The sequence below is a fragment of the Lemur catta genome, chromosome X (genome assembly GCF_020740605.2).
Source record: "Lemur catta isolate mLemCat1 chromosome X, mLemCat1.pri, whole genome shotgun sequence".
Lineage (NCBI taxonomy): Eukaryota > Metazoa > Chordata > Mammalia > Primates > Lemuridae > Lemur > Lemur catta.
In genome coordinates, this window is record NC_059155.1 from 21,380,145 (window position 1) to 21,405,788 (window position 25,644).

Genomic DNA, 25,644 nt, shown 5'->3' on the forward strand with positions numbered 1-25,644 from the left:
TCAAAGGAGTATTTGTAAGAAGCAGAAGAAGAAGAGGAGGAGGGGGGGGAGCAGGAGGAAGGAAGAAGGAGAAATCAGGATCATCTTACGAGCTTTTCTCTAGAGTGTGCGTGTATGAGTGCAGGGAAGAAAATGCACTGTAGTTCTGGTGATGGTACCGTCTAGAAAAGCAGCCCCACAAAGCAGGCCACTGAGTGCTGGCATCCTAATGCCACAGGCTGAGCTCACAGGCCTGAAACAGATTGCAGGAAGAGACCCCACTTCCTCGGGGAGGACATTCAAATTCGGGGGTAAAAGAAAACTTAAGTTTTGGCGATCTGTTTTTCCCCTCCCTCGGTTTACCTTGTGTTCACTCAATGGAGTTCTGAAGGCCAAATGACCCAATCACAACAAATAAGGAAAAAGTCATAATGTTATCATCTATTGCCAAACCTTTCAGCATTAATATTTCTCCCCCCCCGCCCCAAAATTTAATTGATGTTTCCCTCCCTCTATTTTGTAAATATAGTAAGAGCTGTTTTATAAACCAATACTGGGAATAGGGACCTAATGTTGGCCCATAGCACATTTAGCCTGCTTTTGGCATTCATTGTGTTTATCAACCTTTTACCACTGATACATGGACTCTCCCTCCATAAAGCACTATTGCACTGGACTTTTTATACTATATATTCATGAGGTAAAAGGACTCCAAATAGTAAGAGAGGAGAAGGAAAATGAGGACTCAAACAGGAAGAGGAGGGCTTTTGTCTCATAAAATTTGCACTTTGGGAACAAACACCTAGAAGGATTAAAATACAAGGGAATGCTCCTTAACTGGGATGCCAAGGGGACAATGCAGTTTAACTGACAGGTTTGTTTTTTGGTCCTTTAACAGTTGGCAGGTAGTTAGGGAGTAGTCTTGTTGATGTCTCCTCCACATTACTACTGAGCATCTTCAAAAATGCCTATTTGGGCTTTCCTGCTCTAGGAATGCTGATGAGATTGGGATCTTCTGCTTGAATACTGGGGCTAGCTGGCTGAAGGTGTCCCACCGAGCTGGCCAACCCTGTCTCCTGTCCCGGAACCTGGGACTACGGGGAGAAAAAGGCGAGCTGACCTTGTCCTGAGTCCAGGAAGGTTTGAGGGTGGAACAGGTTGCAGCGTGCCAAGTTAACAAGGCTGCTCTTCCCCCAAACCCTTAACTAGGCAAAGACTTCTGAGAACTTCTGTGAATTTGGACTGAATTAGTCTCAACTTTCCTTAAAATTACAATCTAAAGTATCAAGACAGCATCCAGGGCTTCAGGTACCCTCGTTTCCCTATAAGACAAACCACGGACTGGCTGGGTCCCACAGGACCAGCCCTCCCTTACAATAGCATCTTTTTAATTCTTAAGAAATTTCGGAAGATGAATGATCCCTTAGACATTATTGAAGGAAAAACTTTTGTTTTAATATTCAATATGTTGAAGAGGGTTTTTTTCAAAATGGAAGGGGCTCCCCTTGGTGTGACTTTAAAAGGCACCCAAGCTCAGCTTGCCCCACAACCGGGGTGACACTTGCCTAGTGAGCAGGGCTTTGGGGCAGCTGGCTAGCTGATGGTCAGCTGTCCTGAAACAGACATACCTCAATGAGCAATAGCAGCAGAGACGAAGCCCAGTTCATCAGCTGCACCTGCACCTGAGTGGAAAAAAAATGAACTAGTATTAATGGCAGGAGGAGAGAGGCAAAGCAAGAAGCCATGCCAGAGCTTGGCACATACTTGGAGGACTGTGGTTAGCTTTGCTTAGATATTTTAGCAACAAGGAAGTAGCTTCTCCTGACATACCTCAAAATGTTCAGGATGTGTGGAGTTGCCTGTTGTGGGTTTCTGTTTTTCCTATTGTAACATTAAATGCTCAACATACTAACCCAGTGCCCTTTTTTCTCTCTGATTGAAGGGTTGGTTTAAGAATAGGCGAACCAGGTGGAGAAGACGCCAGAGGGCATTAAGATTCAGCAATGTGCCCCCCGTGGCCGAGGGCCACCCTGTCATCCCAGCCTCAGCTGGCCCCCATCCTGCCATGCTTATCCAGGATCCACTTGGGGGATGGATTTTTCTGGAGCCAATGCCAGTGGGGGCGCCCCTGCTGCCCTCACCTCCGCCATATCCTCATGCATTCTTGCCTCCTCTGCCATTGCTTACTCCGCCTTTGCCTCCTTATGGCCCCCCATGTGACAAGGTCTGGTTGGTTGTCATCCACACTCTTTTCCCAGCCCCTGTTTTCTAAGAAATAGTCTCTGCAACATTTTTTCCGAAGTATTTTTTACCAGATGAAAATTTTGGATACCACAGCATCAAGGTCAATTTACCTGTTAAATGCTTATTAAATGTGTTAAATAAAAGTACAATGTTATCGATCCATCTTTAGGGCATGTTTTTGAATTTTCAATAAAGATGTTAATGCAATGTACATTTGTTATGTGTGTTACATGGGGTTAGTAAGTTATGCATGGACATTGCTAAGAAATGCTATTCAAGCCAAATGGCAAGGAGGCCTCCTTTCATGTAGTAATGTCCTTGAGTCACTGTCAGGGAGCTGTGCACATCACAGAAGTTTCCAAATGGCCATGGTAGGCTTACACTGAACCATACATTGTCTTCCACCCTCCTCCCCCAACACCCCATACTCACCTCCACCCTGCCCCATTGGGGCCACATACATGTGCAACATGGGGTGGTGCGAGGCCTTAATAAGAAAACAGTCATGTCTCAAGGCAGGGCCAAGATCCATTAATGCTGATGAGCTCAGGTACAACACTGGCCTCTAAGGCAAACTTCCTAAGGAGCTACTAACAGGGCTTTATGGAGAAGTGGGAGCCAGGCATTCATCTGGTGCTCTCCAAATTCTGTTTGCTGCCCTCCTGTTTTGTGGAGGAGACATGGGAATAGAATCCATGTTGTGGGAGAATCCTGCCCTTTAACAGAAACACAAGGAGACACTCCATCAAGTGAGAAAAGTGAGGCTCTTCTCCCTTTCCTGTCCACCATGCCCAACACATGGACAGCACATTATTGTGCCTTCCCCAGCTAAGCAGTTGACTGTCACATCTTCAAATGTGTGTTGTTGCCTTCATCATCCTTGAGAGAACACTGGTCCAGCTAATTAACACTTAAGAGGAACCTGTTGGTTTAGTGCTGCCTGAAGCAAGAAAAAGGACATGGTCCTTAAGCAATGATCCAGAAAAATCTTTTGATTTGAAAGAAGCAGGTAGACCTTGGCTTAGTTCATGGTATCTTCTTCATGTGAAAGAAAGGTGGAGATGCCAGGGTGGGCAACAAAATGGGGCATCAGGGAAAGAAGGCTAGGCCTACTTTTAAGAAACCATTATGTTCTTTCTAGAGATACAAGGCTCCTTTAAGGCAGTTTCCTGTTAAAAGTATGGATGTAATTAATGCCACTGAATTATACTCTGAAAAATGGGAGAAAAAATATTTATATCGTATATTTTACCACAACAAAAGAAAAATACTACCCCTCCCCACCAATAGGAGAAAAAATGGTTAATTGTGAACACCATGGCTATACTGTGAAGTGAATGTAGTATGTGCAGATAAGGAGCCATGATTATACAAGAATTTCCTGTCACAGGAATTAATTGAAGGCTAGTTTCACAATGCTTATGTTTCCAGTCTGAAGGATGGCTCTGTTGAGAAAGCATACACTTTTTCCCTGCTGCTTTTCATTCTTTTCTTCTCTCCTACTTTACAATTGTAAGGGTCAGGTGCCAGCAAAGCAAAGACTTGTAACGTGGGGCTTTTGCAGAGAGGAGTTCATTGCTTCCCCAGGGCCTGTGGGCCCTGTGGGAGAGTGAGTTAAGTCCGTGAGTAATCCATGCACCCATGCATGTGTCTTGGCCAGGAAGAGTCTTTTTTTTTCTTTTGTTGAGTCTTCCCCCATCCCCATTGTTCCCATTGTGTTGTGCTTTATATGACTGTTTAAAGAAAGCTCCAGGAGTCAGTACATATTCACTTTAGAGACAATTTTTTTCTGCTTGGCACATTTTGTGCCATTTTGTCTACTCCTGCACATAAGGCTGGTACGGGCACCCCTTCCTTCCCTAATGAAAAAAAGAAGAAGCCAACGAGACCTGCCAAAAACAGTAACTGCTAGGCCCAGCTAAGTTAAAGAATGACCACACCTGGATGGTCACCCTGATAAAAGCACCTCCTATTTCTCTATACCCTCCCTAAAACTGCAACAAAGAAATTCCTCACACTTCATACCAAAAAAAAACCCATCCCCCAACTCTAAAAACATATATAAGCCTACTCAAAACTTCTGGGCAGCACAACTTCTCTGGCCCCACTCTTGGGACCCGTAAACCTCGCCACCCGGGAGCGCTCTAATAAAACCTCGTTACTTAACCCTTTCAACTCTACTCGTCTTTCTCTGGCACTGACCATCCAAAAACCTTACACTGCACACCCATTTGGTCCTTCTACATTCATCATTGAAACATTTGTGCTTTTGGAGATACTCAGAAAAGGACAAAGAGAGAAAAAAAGGTGCAGGGGAGGGGGAGTAGAGATTGAAATTATACTTTTGTTATCTCTCCCTGTGGTGATCAGAATCATAAAGATTTTACAGTATCCAAAAATTTTTGAAACATATAGTCACGTTGCTTAATCATGAGGATATATTTTGAGAAATGCGTCATTAGGCAATGTTGTCAGTGTGTGAACATCACAGAGTGTACTTGTGCAAACCTAGACGGGACAGCCTACTACACACCCAGGCTATATAGTCTAGCTTATTGCTCCTAGCTACAAACCTGTATGGCATGTTACTGTACTCAATACTGTAGGCAGTTGTAATGCCATAGTAAGTATTTGTGTATCTAAACATAACTAAACATAGAAAAGGTACAGTAAAATTATGGTATAAAAGATAAAAAATGGCACACCTGTGCAGGGCACTTACCATGAATGGAGTTTGCAGGACTGGAATTTGCTCTGGGTGAGTCAGTGAGTGAGCGGTGAGTGAATGTGAAGGCCTAGGACATTAGCTACTGTAGACTTTATAAAGACTGTGTACTTACTTAGGCTACACTAAATTTATAAAAAAAATATTTTTCTTTCTTAAATAATAAATTAACCTTAGCTTACTGTAACTTTTTTACTTTATATGCTTTAACATTTTTTAACTTTCTGACTTTTTTGTAATAGCACATAGCTTAAAACACAGATATGTTGTACATTTCTTTCTTTATATCTTTATTTTGTAAGTTTTTCTCTATTTTAAAAAATTATTTTTTACTTTTTAAACTCTTTTGTTAAAAACTAAGACATAAACACACACACATTAGCCTAGGTCTACACACGGCCAGGACCATCAATATCACTGTCTTCCACCTCCACATCTTGTCCCACTGGAAGGTCTTTAGGGGCAGTAACGCCCATGGAGCTGTCATCTGCTATGATAGCAATTCCTCTTCTAGAATATCTCCTGAACGACCTGCTTTAGAGGCTATTTTGTAGTTAAAATTTTATTTTATAAGTAGGAATACACTCTAAAATAATGATAAAAAGTATAGTATAGTAAATACACAAATCAGTAACATAGTCGTTTGTTATCATTATCAAGTATTGTGTACTGTACATAACTGTATATGCTGTACTTTTATACAGCCAGCAGTACAGTAGGTTTGTTTACACTAGTATTGTGTTGCCCTACAACAATATGAGTACAAAGTCACTAGGTGATAGAAATTTTTTAGCTCCATTATAATCTTATGGGGCCATAATCTTATGCAGTCCATCGTTGACTGAAAAGTCATTATGTAACGCATGACTGTATATCTTTCCCTCATATCTCAGAAAAGGAGATTTCCTATAATCACTTGGCATTGGTCTTCATGTGTCTGATAAGTTACTTAGGATCAAAGTCTGAGAAGTCTAGCTTCTGGTAGACTGCACTCTGAACTTCCAAAGCAAAAACTCTTGTGCCCTAAGCAATTAAAATCAGTAGAATTCGAGTTAGAACACCTATTCACTTAAAAACTGAATAAGATAGGCCAGGTGTGGTGGCTCACGCCTGTAATCCTAGCACTCTGGGAGGCCAAGGCGGGTGGATCACTCGAGGTCAGGAGTTCGAGACCAGCCTGAGCAAGAGCGAGACCCCATCTCTACTAAAAATAGAAAGAAATTATCTGGCCAACTAAAAAATATATATAGAAAAAATTAGCTGGGCATGGTTGCGCATGCCTGTAGTCCCAGCTACTTGGGAGGCTGAAGCAGTAGGATTCCTTAAACCCAGGAGTTTGAGGTTGCTGTGAGCTAGGCTGACACCACGGCACTCACTCTAGCCCGGGCAACAGAGCGAGACTCTGTCTCAAAAAAAAAAAAAAATCTGAATAAGATAAATAAGAACTGACCTTGAACCACATATTGTTGAGGTCACATATGATGGGACTAGTTCAAGAGGCTGAATAGGGAATAAGCTACAATTTCCTTTTGCTGAGGCATATTAGGGGAGAAAGTACTGTGGTAATCTTACCAACATATATTTGGCCTTTACTTGTGGCAAGCAATGTGTTGAATAACTTATGTGGATGATCTTACTTAATCTTCAAACAAATCCTAATAGTGAGGTACTAGTATCTCCATTTAAAGAGGACGAAACTGTTGCTCATGGCCCAAAGCTAATAAGAGAACCAGGATTTGATGCCAAGTCTGTCTGCCTCCAGAGCCCATGCTTTGTCAAGTTTCATATATTGGTCAAGAGATAACACAGTTAGAGAGATCTGGCTTCCAATCCCACCTCTGCCACCTTCCAGCTGTTTTCGTACATTGGCATTTACCTAATTTCTATGGTTTCATCATCCTTCTCTATAAAGATGGGAATATTATGTCATAGAATTGATGAGGGAATAAATGACATTGTGCGCAGCCACAGAGTAAGCAGGCAGAAATGTTTGCTATTATTATTCCATGCTATCTCCTATTATCACATTATAATCTGTTGTTCTCACATTACCTCTGTGGCATAACAGAAAAAGGCCAGATTGGGAGTCAAGTGGTCTGGGTTCTTGCCGCAGCTCTATTACTGTTTTTGTAACCTTGACCGTCACTTAACCCCTTATATTTCTGCTGTCCCATCTAAAGAATCACGATAGCCAGGGATGGTGGCATGCACCTGTAGTCCAGGCTACTTGGGAGACTGAGGTGGAAGGGCTCAACTTGATCCCAGGAGTTCAAGTTGAGCCTGGGTAACATAATGGGATTTTTGTCCCTAAAAACAAAAAATCATAGCCTGACTAATGTGTTCAGGTATAGTGGTGAAAATATATCAGGCATGTTTCAAAAAATCAGAAAAAAACTCATAAAGGAATCAATATGTTATACAGACATAAATAATCATTTCATGCACTGTTTTGTAGAGTTTGGAGAGTCCTATTCATGTTTCTACTCCCTACCCCAATTTTCTAGACTGATGCTTCCCATTTGTCTTTTCTTGCCAAAGAAAAGAAATCAGATTAAGTGAATAACATGAAGAAGAATTTCTAAAAGTGAGCAGAGTAGGTACTTGATGATAGTAAAAAATTGTTTACATTTTGACTGTGATAATGATATTCTTATAAAAATCATCTATCTCTTTAAAATACACCTTGAAGTATTTTCTGCTGATTTGATAAGATGTCTGTATTTGCTTCAAAATAATCCATGGGTAGAGGCAGGTGTGTTGGAGAATGGATGAGGGTAATTATGACACAAAATTGGATACAAATGATAACTGTTAAAACTGGGTGTGGCTACATGGGGGCTCATTTTATGAGTTTCTCCCCTTGTGTATGTGTTTGGCATTTTCTATAATTTATGAAAACTCTTATTTAAAAAGCGATAAAGTATTGCAAAATCCAATGTCTAGATGGACAGACAGGTAACAAAAATGAGGGAACCAAGTAGGGTGGGGACTGTGATGAACTGGGAAAGAATATGTCTCCTCCAAAGAGGATGCCATTACTCATATCCAGCTCAGTGTTGCTTGGTGGAAATATGGAGCCAGGAAGAAAAGTGGAGGCAGGAATCAGGTTTATATGAAACTGTTACCAAAAGCTCAGCACTTGTCCTCAAGGCCAAAACAGAAGAACAAGAAGTTTGGTTTGAAAAGGAAAGAGAAGTTTATTACTTTGCCAGCAAAGGAGGAAAATGGCAGACTATCCTCTCAAAATCTAAATTCCCATACATAATCAGAAATACAGAGCTTTTAAAGGGAGGGCCCTCAGTTCTAGGCTACTGTCATTAACAATTCTAATTGCTCCAACTCTGCCGAAGACAAAGCCTGTGACCTCCGCCCACCTGGGAGGCCCACGAAGACCTCTGGCAACCAGGTGCTGGGCCTGGGATGGAGCCACAGTTCAGCTGAGCTATATCCTGTAACACAAAGAACAAAAGACATCTGCACCTCCCTACCACCTGCCCTAGGCAGGGATGAAGGCCTCAGTTCCCAAAAAGAGTGGGGAAGTTTTAAAGAGACAGAAAACATCTTTTGCCATTTTTTCCAGGCCATTCCCTCTGCTACATATTCCATGTTCTCAATTTTATGCTTCCATATCTATGGGAGGAGGTGCAACTACTCTGTTACAAAACCTTTCAATCTTTAAATGTCACCAACTAATTCAAGTGTTTTGTTGACATTGTGCTGTCCATCCAAAACAGATCTACATACAATATTCAGCCTGGTGGCTGCCAATTGACAATCTTTGCCTGAGAAGTTAATTTTAGGCAATTTTCAAAACTCTGGAGCAGTAAAATGTAATTGCAAGAACTTCCAAGGCCAACAATCCTAGAATGCCATTCTTCTGCCCTGTTCTTCCTCATTATAAGTCCTGCTCCCATAAAACCTTTGCTCCCCACCCTCAACCCCTGGCTGTGAGTTTCTGTAAATTTATCTCAAATCTTAACTACTGAGTACCAAGAGATCCTAAGTGTCCAAGACAAGTAACCTCATGATAATGAAGCAGGTTTAGATTCCACCTGACTTGGCCCTTCTTTCTGGCACATTTTCCAGCTCTTCTTAATGATAAGCAGGTTGCTTGGAAGAGTCATAAGCAACATGCCTCAAGGGGCAAGGTCATAGCCTGGGAATGTCAGGCTATCCTGAAAATCATATCTTTTGTGGTCAAGAAACATATTTCTGAAGTTCAACTGCTCTTTAAATTTCCTTGGTTTATTTTTCTTTTGTTACTTGAGTAAAATTAAAATTAACATCTTTTTACTTTTAATAGCATATGTAGTATGAGTCCAGTCTTATTGAATTCTTTCTCTGCATGAATGGATCCAATTACTGCTTCTTCCTTATTTTTGTATGCATAGAGATGTCTGTGAGGATGTTCACAATCAACTTTGATTATTTGTTGGTCATAGGATGTGAGGAGATTCGTTCCCTCTGATTTGGAATTTCATGAATTGTTTGAATTTTTATAATGGCAAATTATGCATTTTAGGTACATGATACAGTATTTCATTTAAAAATGAGAAGAAACTTGAAAGTTCAGAAATCATCAAATTTTTTATTTTGTTGAGATAATCTTGTGTTGTCAGATCAAATACAAGACCCATAGTTAAATTTGAGTTTCATATAAACTATGAATAATATTTTAAGTGTAAGCTTTTCCCAAATATTGCATGGTACATACTTATCAAAAATGTATTTATGGTTTATCTATAATTCAAATTTAACTATGCATCTGTAATTTCATTTGCTAAATCTTGCAATCATAAAATAAACACATTATCAGTTGCCTAGGAAATACTTTGAATTTTTTGTTCCATTTCTTTTTTATATCACAGGTGCTGTCAAGTTTTATTAAAGAAAACATTTGCAAAATTTACTTTTCACCGGTCTGTTCTGGCATGCTTCTAATGATATCAGAGTCACCTGGATCAATGATAGCCAGTGTACATACTCTGTAGTATTTTCCGCATGCTGTGCCCAATTCAATATTATTGCCATTGTAGTGATGGTCACTAGTTTTGGCTAACATGGCATAGTACTCTATTTCAGATTTCCACAAAGCTGGGCAGTTGTTGGCGGGGATGACCAATTTCGCTTTGCCTTGTCTGATCATCTTCAGAGTCTGCTTATACCCCAGCACATACTTTCCACTTTTCATAACGAGTTGGAGCCTTGAGTTGATCGACTCCAATGACTTTTTCGTCTTTGTGGCCACCATCTTCCTGCCTTAGGTGCGGGATGGCCGCCAACAAGACCAGCCACCAAGATGGCTGGGGAGCCCTCCCATTTCTTCTTCTTCTTCATTTTTTTTTTTTAGACAGGGTCTTGCTCTGTTGCCCAGCTAGAGTGCCATGGCATCAGCCTAGTTCACAGTAACCTCAAACTCCTGGGCTTAAGCAATCCTACTGCCTCAGCCTCCCTAGTAGCTGGGACCACAGGCATGCGCCACCATCCCCGGCTAATTTTTTCTATATATTTTTAGTTGTCTGACTAATTTCTTTCTATTTCTAGTAGAGACAGGGTCTCGCTCTTGCTCAGGCTGGTCTGGAACTCCTGACCTCCAGCGATCCTCCCACCTCGGCCTCCCAGAGTGCTAGGATTACAGGCGTGAGCCAACGCATCCAGCCCCATTTCTTCTTGAACAATCGAGATTTTACTTTTAATTCAGGACAGATTCAGAAAAAATATGTACTTGGACCTGAGTCATTTTTATGTATAATGTGTGATACGTGTTGATGCATACTTATGTGTGAACAAAAGTTCTCTGAGAAGGAATATGTAGGAAAAAGACTATTCCAGTGAACAGTTTGCAAACTGAAAAGACGCACCCTTTGGTGAAAAACAAAGGTACACTTTAGAGAACAGAGAGTTTGGGTTTTGTAGCAAAAGTTCCTGCCCAAGTTCCTAATAAGTTACCTTTATGCAAATGAAGGATTCAAACTTGCTTAGTTCTGATTGATTGGCACAGCTGAGCCCTGTTTGATTGATACAGCTGATCCCTGATTGGTTGATATACCTGATCCCTGATTGGCTGGTTCAAGTAAGTGCTAAAGTCCCCCAAATCAGAGTACATGTGTGACTTCTAGTCAGCCAATGTTTGATTGCCTTTATTTTAAATTTAGGTCCAGTTAGCCACTCAGGATCCATCTTAAAGGATTGGATCTTTCAGGTTCAGATTTTTTCACGTATGATGCAATATGCACCCTATAATATATAATATGTGATATACATGCAAACAGAGAAAACACCTGCAACACAAGCAGAATTGATTGTGTTGTTAAAACAGCCTCTCTGTGAAGTATATCTTGTGGTCTGTTGTGCCTCTCTGTGGTAATTTCAAGGTTGAGGCCAAGAAAGGACATGATTCCACCTTGGACTTGGGAGAAGGCAATGAACCTGTTGCCTGACCAGTTTATTTATACTGACACACAATTCTTCTTGGTGGAAGGACCCTAGGCCTAGGGAAGGGTTTTGCTGATGGGCCGAGAACTGTTTCCTTGGTTACCTCAGCTTTGGGTGGTTGCACAGGGTAGGTTCTGGGAGCCCAGGGAACAGAGATCTTTCCAGTCTTGCCGCCTTCTTACACTGGTGGCAATGGTTCTTGTATCTTGCCTCAGGACCCTGGGAAAGTGTAGCTATTTGTTCAAGACCCTCATGCCCAGCAAAGTCACCTGCTCCCTGCTGGGCCACTGCTCTTGCTTGCATTCTTTCTTTGACCCTGAGACTGCAATAGCCCCAACAATTAGCTGAGTGGCTTCAGCCAGGGCTCCCACAAACTGGCTCTTCTGCTCCCACTCCTGGCCTCACTCTGAAGAATAGCCTTGGACACCATCTTCTCTTCTGACTCCAGGATACTTCTGTGTTAGAATTTTCAGAAACAACTTCCTAATGTGCTCTTTGGTAGAGAACACGCTATTCTTTTTTCTTTATGAATTTTATTATAGTAAGGTCAGACACTGGAGGGAAATTGGCTATTTTTAATTGTAACATGTGGTTTAACTGGTCCTCTGGCTTGGATTGTCTTACGACTATCCAAAGGGATTTAATTACCATGAGATCTAAATAGATGGAATGGTGCCATGCATCATGTTTTTAGTGCTCATTTAAAGTCTTACTTGTATTGCATTAATTTCAGTATAAAAAATTGATTCCAAACCTAGGATATGGTTTTTTGTTTGTTTTATAAATGAAAACTTTTAATTATAGTTAATGAAGCAAGGCAAAATGTTTGACAATGCAACAAAAGGGTACACGTAGAAAAAGACTTAAGCAATGAATAGACACTCAGCAAAAGAACTGAAATAGAGATGGAGCTATATAGTTTGTGATTGTCTAACTTAAAGGCTAAACTTCCACAAATACATAGATTGATAAATTTGTACAATTGGTTACTTATCTTTAATATTAATATAAAGAGGATAAATGTTAGGTATAAATTGGATTGAAACAAAACAAATTTAAATCAAAAGTTTATTAGAGCTGGGCGCGGTGGCTCATGCCTGTAGTATCAAGTATCAAGACAGCATCCAGGGCTTCAGGTACCCTCGTTTCCCAACAAGACAAGCCACGGACTGGCTGGGTTCTACAGGACCCTTACAATAGCATCTTTTTAATTCTTAAGAAATTTCAGAAGATGAATGATCCCTTAGACATTATTGAAGGAAAACTTTTGTTTTAATATTCAATATGCTGAAGAGGGGCTTTTCAAAATGGAAGGAGCTCCCCTTGGTGTGACTTTAAAAGGCACCCACTTTTTACGAAGCTTAGCTTGCCCCACAACCGGGGTGACACTTGCCTAGTGAGCAGGGCTTTGGGGCAGCTGGCTAGCTGATGGTCAGCTGTCCTGAAACAGACATACCTCAATGAGCAATAGCAGCAGAGACGAAGCCCAGTTCATCAGCTGCACCTGCACCTGAGTGGAAAAAAATGAACTAGTACTAATGGCAGGAGGAGAGAGGTAAAGCAAGAAGCTATGCCAGAGCTTGGCACATACTTGGAGCTTGCCAAGAGAGGACTGTGGTTAGCTTTGCTTAGATATTTTAGCAACAAGGAAGTAGCTTCTCCTGACACACCTCAAAATGTTCAGGACGTGTGGAGTTGCCTGTTGGGGGTTTCTTTTTTTCCTATTATGACATTAAATGCTCAACACCTTTATTGTTTTATGTATGTTGAACCATCCTGGCTTCCTTGAGATGAAGCGAACTTGGTCATGGTGGATAATTTTTTGATGTACTATTGAATTCAGTTTGCTAGTACAATATTTCATTGAGGATTTTTGTGTCTATATTCATAAGGGATATTGGTCTGTAGTTTTCTGTTTTTGTTGTGCCCCTTCCTTGCCTTGTTATCAAGGTGATACTGGCTTTGTGGAATCAGCTGGGGAGGATTCCCTCCTTCTCAATATTATGGAATAATTTCTGCAGTATGGGTACCAGTTCTTTGTAGGTCTGGTAGAATTCAGCTGTGAATGCGTCTGGTCTGGGGCTTTTTGTTGTTGTTGTTGTTGTTGGAAGACTTTTTATTACTGCTTCAATTTTGCTGCTCATTATTAGTCTGTTCAGGATTTCTATTTCTTCCTGATTGAGTCTTGGGAGGTTTTGTGCTTCCAAGTATTTGTTCATTTCCTCTACATTTTCTAGTATATATGCATAGAGATTTTCATAGTATTCAATGATGATGTTTTGTATTTCTGTGGTATCTCCTTTTTCATTTCTGATTGAGCTTATTTGGGTTCTTTTTCTTCTATTCCTGGTCAATCTAGCAAGAGGTCTATCAATTTTGTTTACCTTTTCAAAGAACCAACATTTTGTTTTGTTGATCCTTTGTATTTTGTTTTTTTGTTTGTTTTCCATTTCATTTAGTTCCTCTCTGACCTTAGTTCTTTTCTTCTTCTGGCATTGGGTTTGGTTTGCTCTTTCTTTTCTAGCTCCTTGAGATGTGTCATTAGATTATTAATTTTTGATTTTTTTTCTTTTCTAGATAGGCATTTAAGGCTATGAATGTTCCACCAGAAAACCATTAAATATGCAACTACAGACTAACAAAAATTTATAGAATGTCTGGAAACCAGTCAAAGGTCTATAGCAACAACATGAATGCCCAATTTAGAAAAATCCTCACTTAAAATGGTAGGAAATTTCAGGGCATTTTTACTCACCTTTACAGGAACCTCTTCCGATTGTGACATAGTGTGATCAGGAGGAAGTGGCTCAATTCTCTATTTCTTCCCTCAGGATAGAAGAAAAAGAGTAAACTTGTTTGCAACTTTCTGGCCTCTTTCCACTGGACTGGTTTCTGTATCTCCTGCCTCGGCACTCAGATGAGAATGGTGGCGTAGTTTGGATCTCAGGATGGAAACTGCAGAAGGTAGTGGAGGGTGTTTTGGTGGGTGAAAACTACAGAAAGACTGCGGACTCTTGGACTCCTGGGAGCAAGAGAAAATGGGCAGAGGAATACATAAAACATCTAAGTCTTCAATAAGATGCAAATAGTGAGACTCTTAGGGAAATTAAGACATTTTAAAGCAGCCAAACTACTGATGTCTTTATTTTTCTTGACTGATCGTTTAAGCTAGATATTCCAGTGCAATGGTGAATAGCAGCTGTGGAAATGGGCATTCTTTCTGTATTCCTCATCTTAGTGGGGAAGCTGTCAGTCTTTCACCATTGAATATGATGTTAAATATGGGTTTTTCGTACATGAGTCTTATAATGTAGAAGCTCCCTTCTATTACTAGTTTCCTAAGTATTTTATCATGAAAGGGTGTTGGATTTTGTCAAATGCTTTTTCTGCATCTATTGAGATGATTATATGCTTTTTCTTTCTTACTTAATGTGCTGTATTGCATTGATTCGTGCTCTTAGGTTGAATCACCCTTGCATTCCTGGCATAAATCCTAATTGGTAATGGAATATAATATTAATACTTTTACTATGGCATTGGATTTGGTTTGCCCATATTTTGTTGAAGTTTTGTGCATCAATACTATTTGCATCAGTAAGGGATATTGATCTTTAGTTTTTTCTTGTGGTGTATTTGTTTGTCTTTGATATCAGTAAAATGCTAGCTGCACAGAATGATTTAGGAAGTGTTTACTCCTCTTATACCTCTTGGAAGAGTATGAGAATGAATTATATTAATTATTCTTTAAAAGTCTGGTAGAGTGGGCTGGACATGGTGGCTCACGCCTGTAATCCTAGCACTCTGGGAGGCCGAGGTGGGTGGATCATTTGAGCTCAGGAGTTCGAGACCAGCCTGAGCAAGAGCGAGATCCCGTCTCTACTGAAAAAATAGAAAGAAATTATCTGGACAGCTAAAAATATAGAGAAAAAATTAGCCAGGCATGGTGGTGCATGCCAGTAGTCCCAGCTACTCAGAAGGCTGAGGCAGAAGGATTGCTTGAGCCCAGGAGTTTGAGGTTGCTGTGAGCTAGCCTGACACAATGGCACTCTAGCCTGGACAACAGAGTGAGACTCTGTCTCAAAAAAAAAAAAAAAGTCTGGTAGAATTCACCAATGAAACCATCTGGTCTTGGACTTTTCTTTGTTGGAAGATTTTTATTACTGATTTAATCTCTTTATTTGTTATAGGTATCTGGAGACTTTCGATTTATCTTGAGTCAATTTGGGTAATTTGTATGTTTCTAAAAATGTTTCCATTTTATCTAGGTTATTTAATTTATTGGCATACAGTTGTTCACAGTATGCTCTTATAATTCTTTTTATTTCTGTAAGTTTGGTGGTAATATCCCCATTTTCATTTTTAAATTTTAGTTATTTGTGTCTTCTCTCTTTTTTCTTTGTCAGTTTACTTAAGGAGTTCTCAATTTTGTTGATAGTTTCAAAGAAATAACTTTTGCTTTCCTTGATTCTCTATATTCTTTTTCTATTTTATCTTTAGTTTATCTTCACTCCAATCTTTGTAATTTTCTTCTATCTTCTAGTTTTGGGCTGTTTTCTCATTTTTTTCTAGTTATTTAAGGTATATCATTAGGTTATTAATTTAACATCTTTCTTCTTTTTATGTAGGTGTTTACATTTATAAATTTCCCTTTGAGCATTCCTTTTGCTACATCCCATATGTTTTTATAGGTTGTATTTTTCTTTTTATTTATCTTTAAATGTCTTTTTTAAAATTTCCCTCTTGATTTCTTCTTTGACTAATTGATTGTTTAAGGGTGTGTTGTTAGTTTTTACATTTTTTTGAATTTTTAGTTTCCCTTCTGTTATTGATTTCTAGATTTATTTCATTGTGGTTGCAGGAAATACTTTGTATCATTTCAATAATTTTAAACTTATTTTTAGAGTTGTTTTGCATCTTAACATATGGTTAACATCCTGGGAGAATGTTCTATGTTTATTTGAGAAGAATGTGTATTTGACTGTTGTTGGATGGGATTCTATATATGTCTATCTGTCTATTAGATCTGGTTCATTTACAATGTTGTTCAATTAATCTACTTCATTATTGATCTTCTGTATAGATTTCTATCCATTACTCAAGTGGAATTTAGAAGTTTCCAATTGTTATTATAGAAACATCTATTTTTCCCTTTAATTACATCAATTAGTACTACATATGATTTGGTGCTGTGTTATTTGCTGAATACACACTTATATTTATTTATTTTATTTATTTATTTATTTTGAGACAGAGTCTCACTCTGTTGCCCGGTCTAGAGTGCCATGGCGCCAGCCTAGCTCACAGCAACCTCAAACTCCTGGGCTTAAGCAATCCTTCTGCCTCAGCCTCCCGAGTAGCTGGGACTACAGGCATGTGCCACCATGCCTGGCTAATTTTTTTTCTATGTATATTTTTAGTTGTCCAAATCATTTCTTTCTATTTTTAGTAGAGACGGGGTCTCACTCTTGCTCAGGCTGGTCTCGAACTCCTGACTTCCAGCGATCCACCTGCCTCGGCCTCCCAGAGTGCTAGGACTACAGGCGTGAGCCATCTTGCCCAGCCCTGAATACACACTTATAATTGTGACATCTTATCAGTGAATTTATACTTTTATCAATGAATCTCTTCTCAAAGGAATTGACTTCATTTGCAACAGGCTGTGGAGAAGTTCAAACCCAATGGTGCTTTCAAGAACAGCAGAGGTTGTTGTACGAGGCAGCTGGGAAAAGATTTGCAGACCTAATGAAGATAAAACCTAGCCTGTAAGCTGGACGGTTTTCAGGAGAAAATCAGGGGATAAGATGGCTGGTATGAGCCCTCCTGGGGTCAGAATAAATATGAAATGTCTCTTGTAACATTTTTTACTTCGCATCTATTTTATCTGATATTAGGATATCTACAAATATGGATGTCCTCTTATTTATTTAGTTATGCTTTATTTCTGACAATATTTTCTAGTTTTCACAGTATGTGTTTTGTAATATTGTTTCAAATGTATTTCTAATTATTTTATTTTTGATGCATTGAAAATTGGTTTTCTTAATTTCATTTTCAATTTGGTCATTGATATTGTACAAAAATACAATTGATTATCGTATTTTCATACTACATCCTGAAACTTTGTTGAGCTTGTTTTCTAGTTCAAATAGATTTTGAAGATGCCTTAGTGTTTTCAATATACAAGATTATGTCATATGCAAATAGAGGGAGATTACTTCTTTCTTTCCAATCTGGATGCCTTTTATTTGTTTAGTTGTTTGTTTGCCCAATTCCCCTGGCTAGAACCTTTTTTTGCATGCCTTATAATTTTTTGGCTGGAAACTAGAAATTTTTGATAATATATTGTAGCAACTACCCCCCCTCAACCTCTGGGTATTGTTATTTGCTGGCATAATTTTTAGAGATTGGCTAGATTATTTTGGTGAAGTTTATTCCCTCTCCTCCCAGTATTAAGTCTCTGATGTTGTTTTTCAGGGCGACATACCTTTAGATGTGTACACAGTTACCCTAGGATGACAGTGGTATTAGTAAGGATCTCTTTCTTTCCTTTACTAAGGCTAGCTTTTAAACTCTGCTAATTGCCTGATGATTGCTCTATTGTTTTCAACAACACCCTAGGGCTGCAGTCCCCAATCCCTGGGTGGCAAGAATAGTATGGGTCTGCAGCCTATTAGGAACCTGGCCACACAGCAGGAGGTGAGTGGCAGGAGAACAAGCAAAGCTTCATCTGTATTTACAGCCGTTCCCCATTGCTCACATCACTGCTTGAGCTCCGTCTCCTGTCAGATCAGCGGTGGCATTGATTCTTACAGAAGAGCAAACCCTACTGTAAACTGTGCAGGCAAGGGATCTAGGTTGCATGCTCCTTATGAGAATCTAATACCTGATGATCTCAGGTGGAGCTGACATGATGATGCTAGCACCAGGAAGTGGCTGCAAATACAGATTATCATTAGCAGAGAGGTTTGACTGCACAATAAATGCAATGCGCTTGAATCATCCTGAAACCATCCCCCCCCCCACCCTGGTCAATGGAAAAATTGTCTGCCATTAAACTGGTCGCTGGTGCCAAAAAGTTGGGGACCACTACCCTAGGACATAAATTGTTCTACAGACTAATCCAATTAAATTGTAATTTCTTTGAAGGAATAGTTTCTGAGGTCTATGTCTGATATTTATTCTGACCCCAGGAGGGCTCATACCAGCCATCTTATCCCCTGATTTTCTCCTGAAAACTGTCCAGCTTACAGGCTAGGTTTTATCTTCACTAGGTCTGCAAATCTTTTCCCCTCTGCCTTGTACAACAACCTCTGCTGTTCTTGAGAGCACCATTGGGTTTGAACTTCTCCACACTCTGTTGCAAATGAAATCAAATCCTTTGAGAAGATATTAGGAGCTACCTGTTTTGCAGCCTGTTTCTTGTCCCAGGCAAAAATCTCTGAGCAAGAGTTCTGGAGCCAGGGTGGGGACAGCGACAAGCTTTTCTAAGTGGCACCCCCTCTCTATGATCTGAGGGCTTGGTGGAGTGGGATGAAGCAGCTTGAGATCCTCTTGGCTTTTCTCTCCCAACATGTAACCACCACCTCATGAGCCAGGCAAGAACAACCTGAGCCCTAGGATTCTCAGTATGCTGCAACCAAGGTTAGAGCCTCCATTAAACAAATGATGGGTGGATGGAAGTGAGTCACCATCTCTCAATTGCACTTACCTGAGACTTCCTCAGGCACTTCTGCCAAGACCTCCTTTGGTGGGGGGTGTTTAAGACATTTTTTTCTCCACTGGGACTCAATACTCAACACTTTTCCATTCCTAGCCCTTCCCCCTCTCCTCCTCCCACGCCTGGGTCCATAAAATGTCAGGAGCCTTTTGTTCAGGTTCTTTCCATAGTGAGATGATTCCCTGCATCTGTGTTAATCCACCTGACCCTTGCTGGAGACACACCAAATGGAAAAATGGAATAGTGGGAGTCAGTACTTTCCCTGATTCAGCCCCTTACTTGTGCTATCAAAGGAAGTGATTGATTAAAGGTGTTGACAGCAGTTCTCAGAAAAGGATTTTGGAGGAAAGAGATTTTATTCCAGTGAACAGTTTGCAAATGGAAGATTCAGCCTTTGGTGTAAAATGAAGTGTGTTCCAGAATACAAAGGGAGGATTTGAGTTTTATAGTAAAAGTTTCCACCCAGACTACTGTTCTCTGATGATGGGACCACAAGTCATTTGAGACTCTGCAAACTGAGTTATACTCAGTAACTATTGTTAGATCTAAGTAGTTCCCTGGTGCTGACAGACAACCTGTCATGCAGCATGTCATTGATACTCATTTTTCTAATAAAAAAATGTAGACCTCTTCAGGATCACTTTGTCCAGTGATCTGAAGAGACTTTAGAGACTTGACTAGTTTGCTTCCATTATAAACGAGGTAATCTTGTTAATTCATGAAGGAAATTGGCTCCTTGAGGGATTCATCACTATAGACTCCCCTCCTCCAGAATGCCTTGACAGTGGACACTTTGACTAAGGAGGAGGAGAAAGAGGGGGAAGATAAGAGGGTATGTATACCAGAGACCCTCTCCTTTCTCAGCTGGATACTATTTGGTCTCTGACAGATTTGGTCCACACGTGATGAGTACCTTGTCACTGAAAAACATGTTTAGACCACCTTCATAGAGGCTTTAGTGGTCCTTCAGTCCTCCTGGTGGTCTCTTGGGTCTACTATGAGGGAGTGAGAACAGTAAATGATGAGATTAACCTGACTCAGATTTACAGGTTTGTTCGTGCTGCTCCTGCTGGTTATCAAACCCAATTAAACCACCTCATGAAGTCAGGTCTGTCCACTTGTAACACAATCCAGATCTTAACTGAGAAATTACTCAGTACCACAGAAAAGGTACTGAGAATGGGCTACTGAGAAAGCTACTGGAAAAGCTACAGAGAAAGGACTACTGAGAAAGCTACTGAGAAAATAACAAAAATTGACCCAAAAAGGGGTGTAAAATGGTAATTGGGCGCCCTCTTCTGGACTATTTGAGCAAGGGCCTTCCCAAAGAGATCTCTGGGTCTGATTACTCAATAATGGAACATCAAAGGAGATTGATGGGCTCCCCACTGAAGAACTCAGGGCCGGGTACCAGGCCATGGGGGATATCATAGGTGGTCCTGCTAGGGTTTGCACCCTTCCACCTCTTCTGGTGAATTTGGAAATGAATCGGAGAGCCTGAGCAACCTTTGCTCTGACCACTTGGCTTTTAAATATAAACAAGATTAGGTACTACACCAAGATCCTACTGCACCTAGGTGTCCCAGAGGCCCTATGCCAAGATTCGAGTTCAATGAGAGAGTGGAGACTAATTGCATTTCTTGGGCCTTTTAGATACCAGTACACAGATGACTGGTCCCCACAACCACTGGCATCAAGAAGAATGGAAAACAGATAATGTTGTCCAATTTGGGGCCCTTACTAACCTCCATTTTATGGCCCCCCCATTACTGAATGAAATATTGGTATTGATGTGTTGTCCATGTGCGCCCCCATTTGCCCTTGTCCTCGATTTCTGCAATTGACAGAAATTGCAATAGTTGTGGCCATCTTAGTGGGGCATAAAGAAGACTTGACCCCATCTGATGACCAGCACCTAGTGCTGTTGTCCCTCCAAAATAATATCAGCTTTCTGGGGGAGAAAAAGAAGTAACTGCCATCATTTCTGAGCTTAAGGAAGCCAAAGTGTTCCACGAGACTATTTCTCCATTCAATAGCACCATCTGGCCTGTGCACAAGACATTGGGTGCTTGGAGACTTACCATTTATTGTAGGCAGCTCAATTCATAGTGCCACCATTAGCACCAGCGTTACCTGACATTGTGACTGTTACAGAGGCTATTGCCCAAGCTGAGGGAATTTGGTATGCAGCAATTGAAATGTCAGATGCATCCCTCTTCACCCAGATGATCAGGATCAGTTTACCTTTATGTGGAATGGGTTACACCTTTAATGTCCTTCTACAAGGCTGTGTAAATTCTTTGGCTATCTGCCATTAATCAATAGGCTGTGACTTGGAAAAAGTCCCACTCCCAGAGAGATAACTGGCTTTTCACTAAATTGATGGCATCCTCCTGGTGGGCCCAGACAAGGACAACACCCAACAAGGACTGGATGCCCTGTTGACCTACATGCAACAACTGAGCTGGACCATTAACACAGAAAAATACAAGAACCGAATACCCAAGTAAAATTCCTGAGCATAATCTGGGAAGGAGTATAGCATCTCATTCCAGAGGAGTTGATTGACCTTTCTGCCACTACAAATAAAAAGGAAGCCCAGTAATTGCTGGAAATATTCAGCTACTGATGCTCTCACTTTCCCCACACAGGTATCTTGATGGCATCCATCTATTAGGTTTCCAAAAAGGCTGCTACCTTCCAGCAGGGCCCCGACCAACAGGATATCCTGCCGTCTTTTCAATGGCCCACTCAGGTTGATTTTCCCTTGGCCCCACTGATTCATATTTTCCGTTTTACTCACAGGTCTCAGGAACCACCCAGTTTGCTGATTGGAGCTTATGGTGAAAGATTACCACCACAGGTCAAAGGCGCCCATTAGGCTTTATGACCTGTAAGCTCCCAGAACCAACTGAAAGGCACACACCCTTTAAGACACAATTATTGGACTTTTATTGGGTCTTGGTGGATACTGAGCACATGATCCATGGCTGTGAAGTAATCTTAAGACCAGAAATACCAATTATGTCATAGATCCAAGCAGATGTCTCAAATCATCAGTTGGGGGTGGCTCAGGAATCTTTATACTAAAATATAAATGGCACATATAGGAGTGAGCAAAACTAGGCCAAGCTGGGGCCTCATAATTCCATAAAAAGGTCTCAGAATTGCCCCTCTGACTCCCCATCATATTGCGCAAGGATCTACTCCCTCCACTGGCCCAACGAGGGCCCAGATATAAAGACCTCCTGGATTATGAATGGATCCAGTTCACTGATGGTTCCTCTCAACTAACTACTACCAAGAAGGAATAAGGTACAGCCACCATCCAACCTGAGAGAGATCATTCCCTTACCAAGTGTGGTAAGGGATGCTCAGCACAATAGGTAGAGCTTCATACATTATGGCTAGCTATCCAGACCACACCAACAAAGGATCCCTGCTATATTTTCACTGACTCATGGGCTATGGATAATGGCCTCACCATTTGGTCAGGCCTCTAGCAAGCCTTGGACTGGCATATAGAACAATGTTTACTTATTCTAGTCACCTTTGATATCATCTCCTAGTGTTTCTGTATTTCAAACTTTTGATCAAACTAAAGCCATCTTGTTGTTCTTCACCCTGGTGTACCAAGCTAAAATGGTCAATTTACTGAAATGAACTCCTCAATTTGCCTATGGCCCTGTTCTACTGTGCATTCACCATATGTGATCCACTTTATGTTTCTGCTAGGAGTTTTAGCTCTTGCTAACAGTCCTTCACATTAGCTCTAGAGTATGCTCAAGCGTATAAAAGTACTTGCTTTCTGTTTTCCCAATTGTCCTTTACATATGATCTCACCTGTCATTTCTGCTCATCAGGGTCCCAAAAGGCAAAAGTAAACTTTTATCCAAAAAAGTGAAGCTGGTTTGAAATAGAAAAGTGTAAGAAATCATAGTTACCATCTTAATTCTAAAGTTTAGCAATCTGGTTTTAATTTGAGGGTTTCATGACTTATCTTGATAGTTTGGTTTTTATTTCAGTGATGATTGCTTTTTCTAGACTGTTATCTTCATAAAATTCTACTATTTATCCATTAGTTCACTCATCTTCATTATCTGCAATAACAGTCTTTTATTTGTAGGAAAAAATGGTTGCCAGTTATTTACATCAGTGGAATTTGATGAAAAGAAAGGCAGATTTCTGGAAGGAATCATTACTGTGTATCAAAACCAAGTTGATCCTGGTGCCAGCCAACTTTCAGGATTGAGGTGGTATCTCTGTCCATTTGTGTTGCTATAAAGGAATATCTGAGGCTGGGTAATTTATTTTTTGAAAAAGGTTTATCTGCCTCACAGTTCTGCAGGCTGTACAAGCACAGGTTGTACATGCCCACCACCACCCACCCCCACGAGCTGCACATGCTCCTCCTCAAACTTCATATCACCCCGCCCCCACTCCCAGAGTCCCCTTCACAATCCCCCAGTCTACATTACCTCTCAGGCTCTGCATGCCTCCGACCACGGCCCCTCTCCAATCTCCGCTTCACCACACATCACCCCTCAGGCGTCGTATCACCTCTCAGACTCATGTCACCCCACGAATGGCGATATACGGTCATTTGTGAAAAACAAGTACGGAAGGCAAGGGTGGGGAGAGCACAGTGCACAGCCAGGAGAGTCCTTGGCCAGAGGCAGCGGGGGCCCAACTCTACAGCAGAGGGCGCCGGAGAGCCTCGCATCACAGGCAGTGCGGGGGACGCGCGTTCCTGCAAGTGCAGCCTCCCTGCCGGGGTTGATTCCTTGACAGGTAGTGAGCCAATCGAGCCAGCCACTGCCTTTCTAAAAAATAAACTACTCTTCCTTCTTGCCCTCCTCTGCTTGGCATCGTTCCCTATGCTTCTCTGTGAGAACATTTTAAATGGCACTACGGATAGCTGTGAAATAAAGGCTAGTTATCATCATTATTGTGATCATTAATCAGATATATAGGCAACAGGTGATCCCAATAATGAAGCCAAGCATCTGAAATAAGGACGGGTGTGGGGATTGTGTTTGAATAATTTGCTTTTGTTTCCTTTTTTGCTTGGGTTGCGGGGGTGTGTTGTTTCAACATATGGCGTTTTAAAAATCTGTCTGTTTATTAATGTATTGGTTAAAAACTGTCTTCTAAAGTAGCACTTTTTTTTTTCCAGGATGATTTGACACATTTCCGGTGAAATGCATTAACTTTCTCTTCTCAAAAGACTGGTGGGAAGGGAATAATGGAAACAACAACTTCATATGTCAGATAAAACAGGTAAATTGTGAAAAGACCATTTATCAATATTTAAACCCCCACACACCGTTTGTTCTGTTTTTAAAGAACTTCGCGAAGAATGAGATTCATTAAGTCAAAGAATGATAGAGCTCACAGGAATCTGCAAAATTAAGCCACCTTCTTATCTATGTGAAACGGAGGACCCAGAGAGGATAAGTGACTTGTCCAAGGTCACAACATGCAGTCAGGGCTGATTTCCAGTCTGCAGATCAAGAGGGGAGCAGTGTTTTAAAGATGTTATGCCATTCTTTATTACATGATTATTGTAGGAAAAATTTGCAGGAGTTAGTGTTTTAAATTACCTAGTGTCATACCACCTCAAGATGATCACTGTTAGTATTTTCTGTATAATTTTCCTTACTTTTTAATGTATATGAATACTGGTAAATGTGTTATATTTACTAAAATTGGATCACACTATCCATATGTCTTTGTAATATAATTCCTAACAGATGCATAACTATTCCAGTAAATGGATATACCTTCACCAGTTTACTCAGTCCCTTATTGATAGACATACAAGCTTTTGCAAATGTTAAACTCTCATTAAAGACATTGCACTAACCATTCCTCTTCATACATCTTTTGCTGAAGTGGTGTCTACTACTGATCAATGTGAATCTTTGTAGGAGTGCAATGTAATCTCTGGCTCTGGAACTTACTGTGGGTCTTTACACAAGTCATAATCTTTCTGAGCTCCAATTTCCTCATCTTTAAGTGGAAGTAATCCTACTAGTGATAACCTAGAGGTGGGAGGATTAAGTGAGATAATACATGTAAAATGGTTAATGCCTAGCACATAGCAAATCCTAAATCAATACTACTACTTATTATTATTATTATTATTATTATTATTATTACCATGTTCTGAAGTGTTGCGTAGGACCTGAAGAAAATTGGGTCTTCAAAATAATGCCCCTGGTTTTCTATTACTCTTCAAAAGAGAGTAACCAGAGTTGCATGAAGAAGTTTTTAAGTGTAAAACTTTAGTAGCTAGATTAATATTTCCTTTTCTCTAACAATTTATCCAGAGGAAAAATAATAAATTTAAATTACATGTGGGCTGTTGAGGTCATTACCATGTTCTGATTATATAACTTAATACCAGTCAAAATTTTAAAAGCATAGCTTTTCATGGAAGGCTCTTGACTTAGTCCATTTTATGTTGCTTATAATAGAATACCTAAAACTGAGTAGCTTATAAGGAAAAGGAATTCATTTCTTACAGTTATAGAGACTGAGA

The 25,644-nt window shown here is 40.4% G+C and overlaps 1 protein-coding gene across 1 annotated transcript; it reads right to left on the reverse strand.

Moving 5' to 3' along the window:
* Positions 1-9,854: 9,854 nt before the first annotated feature.
* On the reverse strand, positions 9,855-10,199 carry LOC123628171 (60S ribosomal protein L30-like). Its single transcript, XM_045537822.1, has one exon. It carries the CDS (start codon positions 10,197-10,199, stop codon positions 9,855-9,857), a length of 345 nt encoding a protein of 114 aa, XP_045393778.1.
* Positions 10,200-25,644: the final 15,445 nt, after the last annotated feature.

Coding starts and splice junctions, on each gene's coding strand:
- LOC123628171 (XM_045537822.1), bottom strand. CDS start 10,199: ATGGTGGCCACAAAGACGAAAAAGTCATTGGAGTCGATCAACTCAAGG.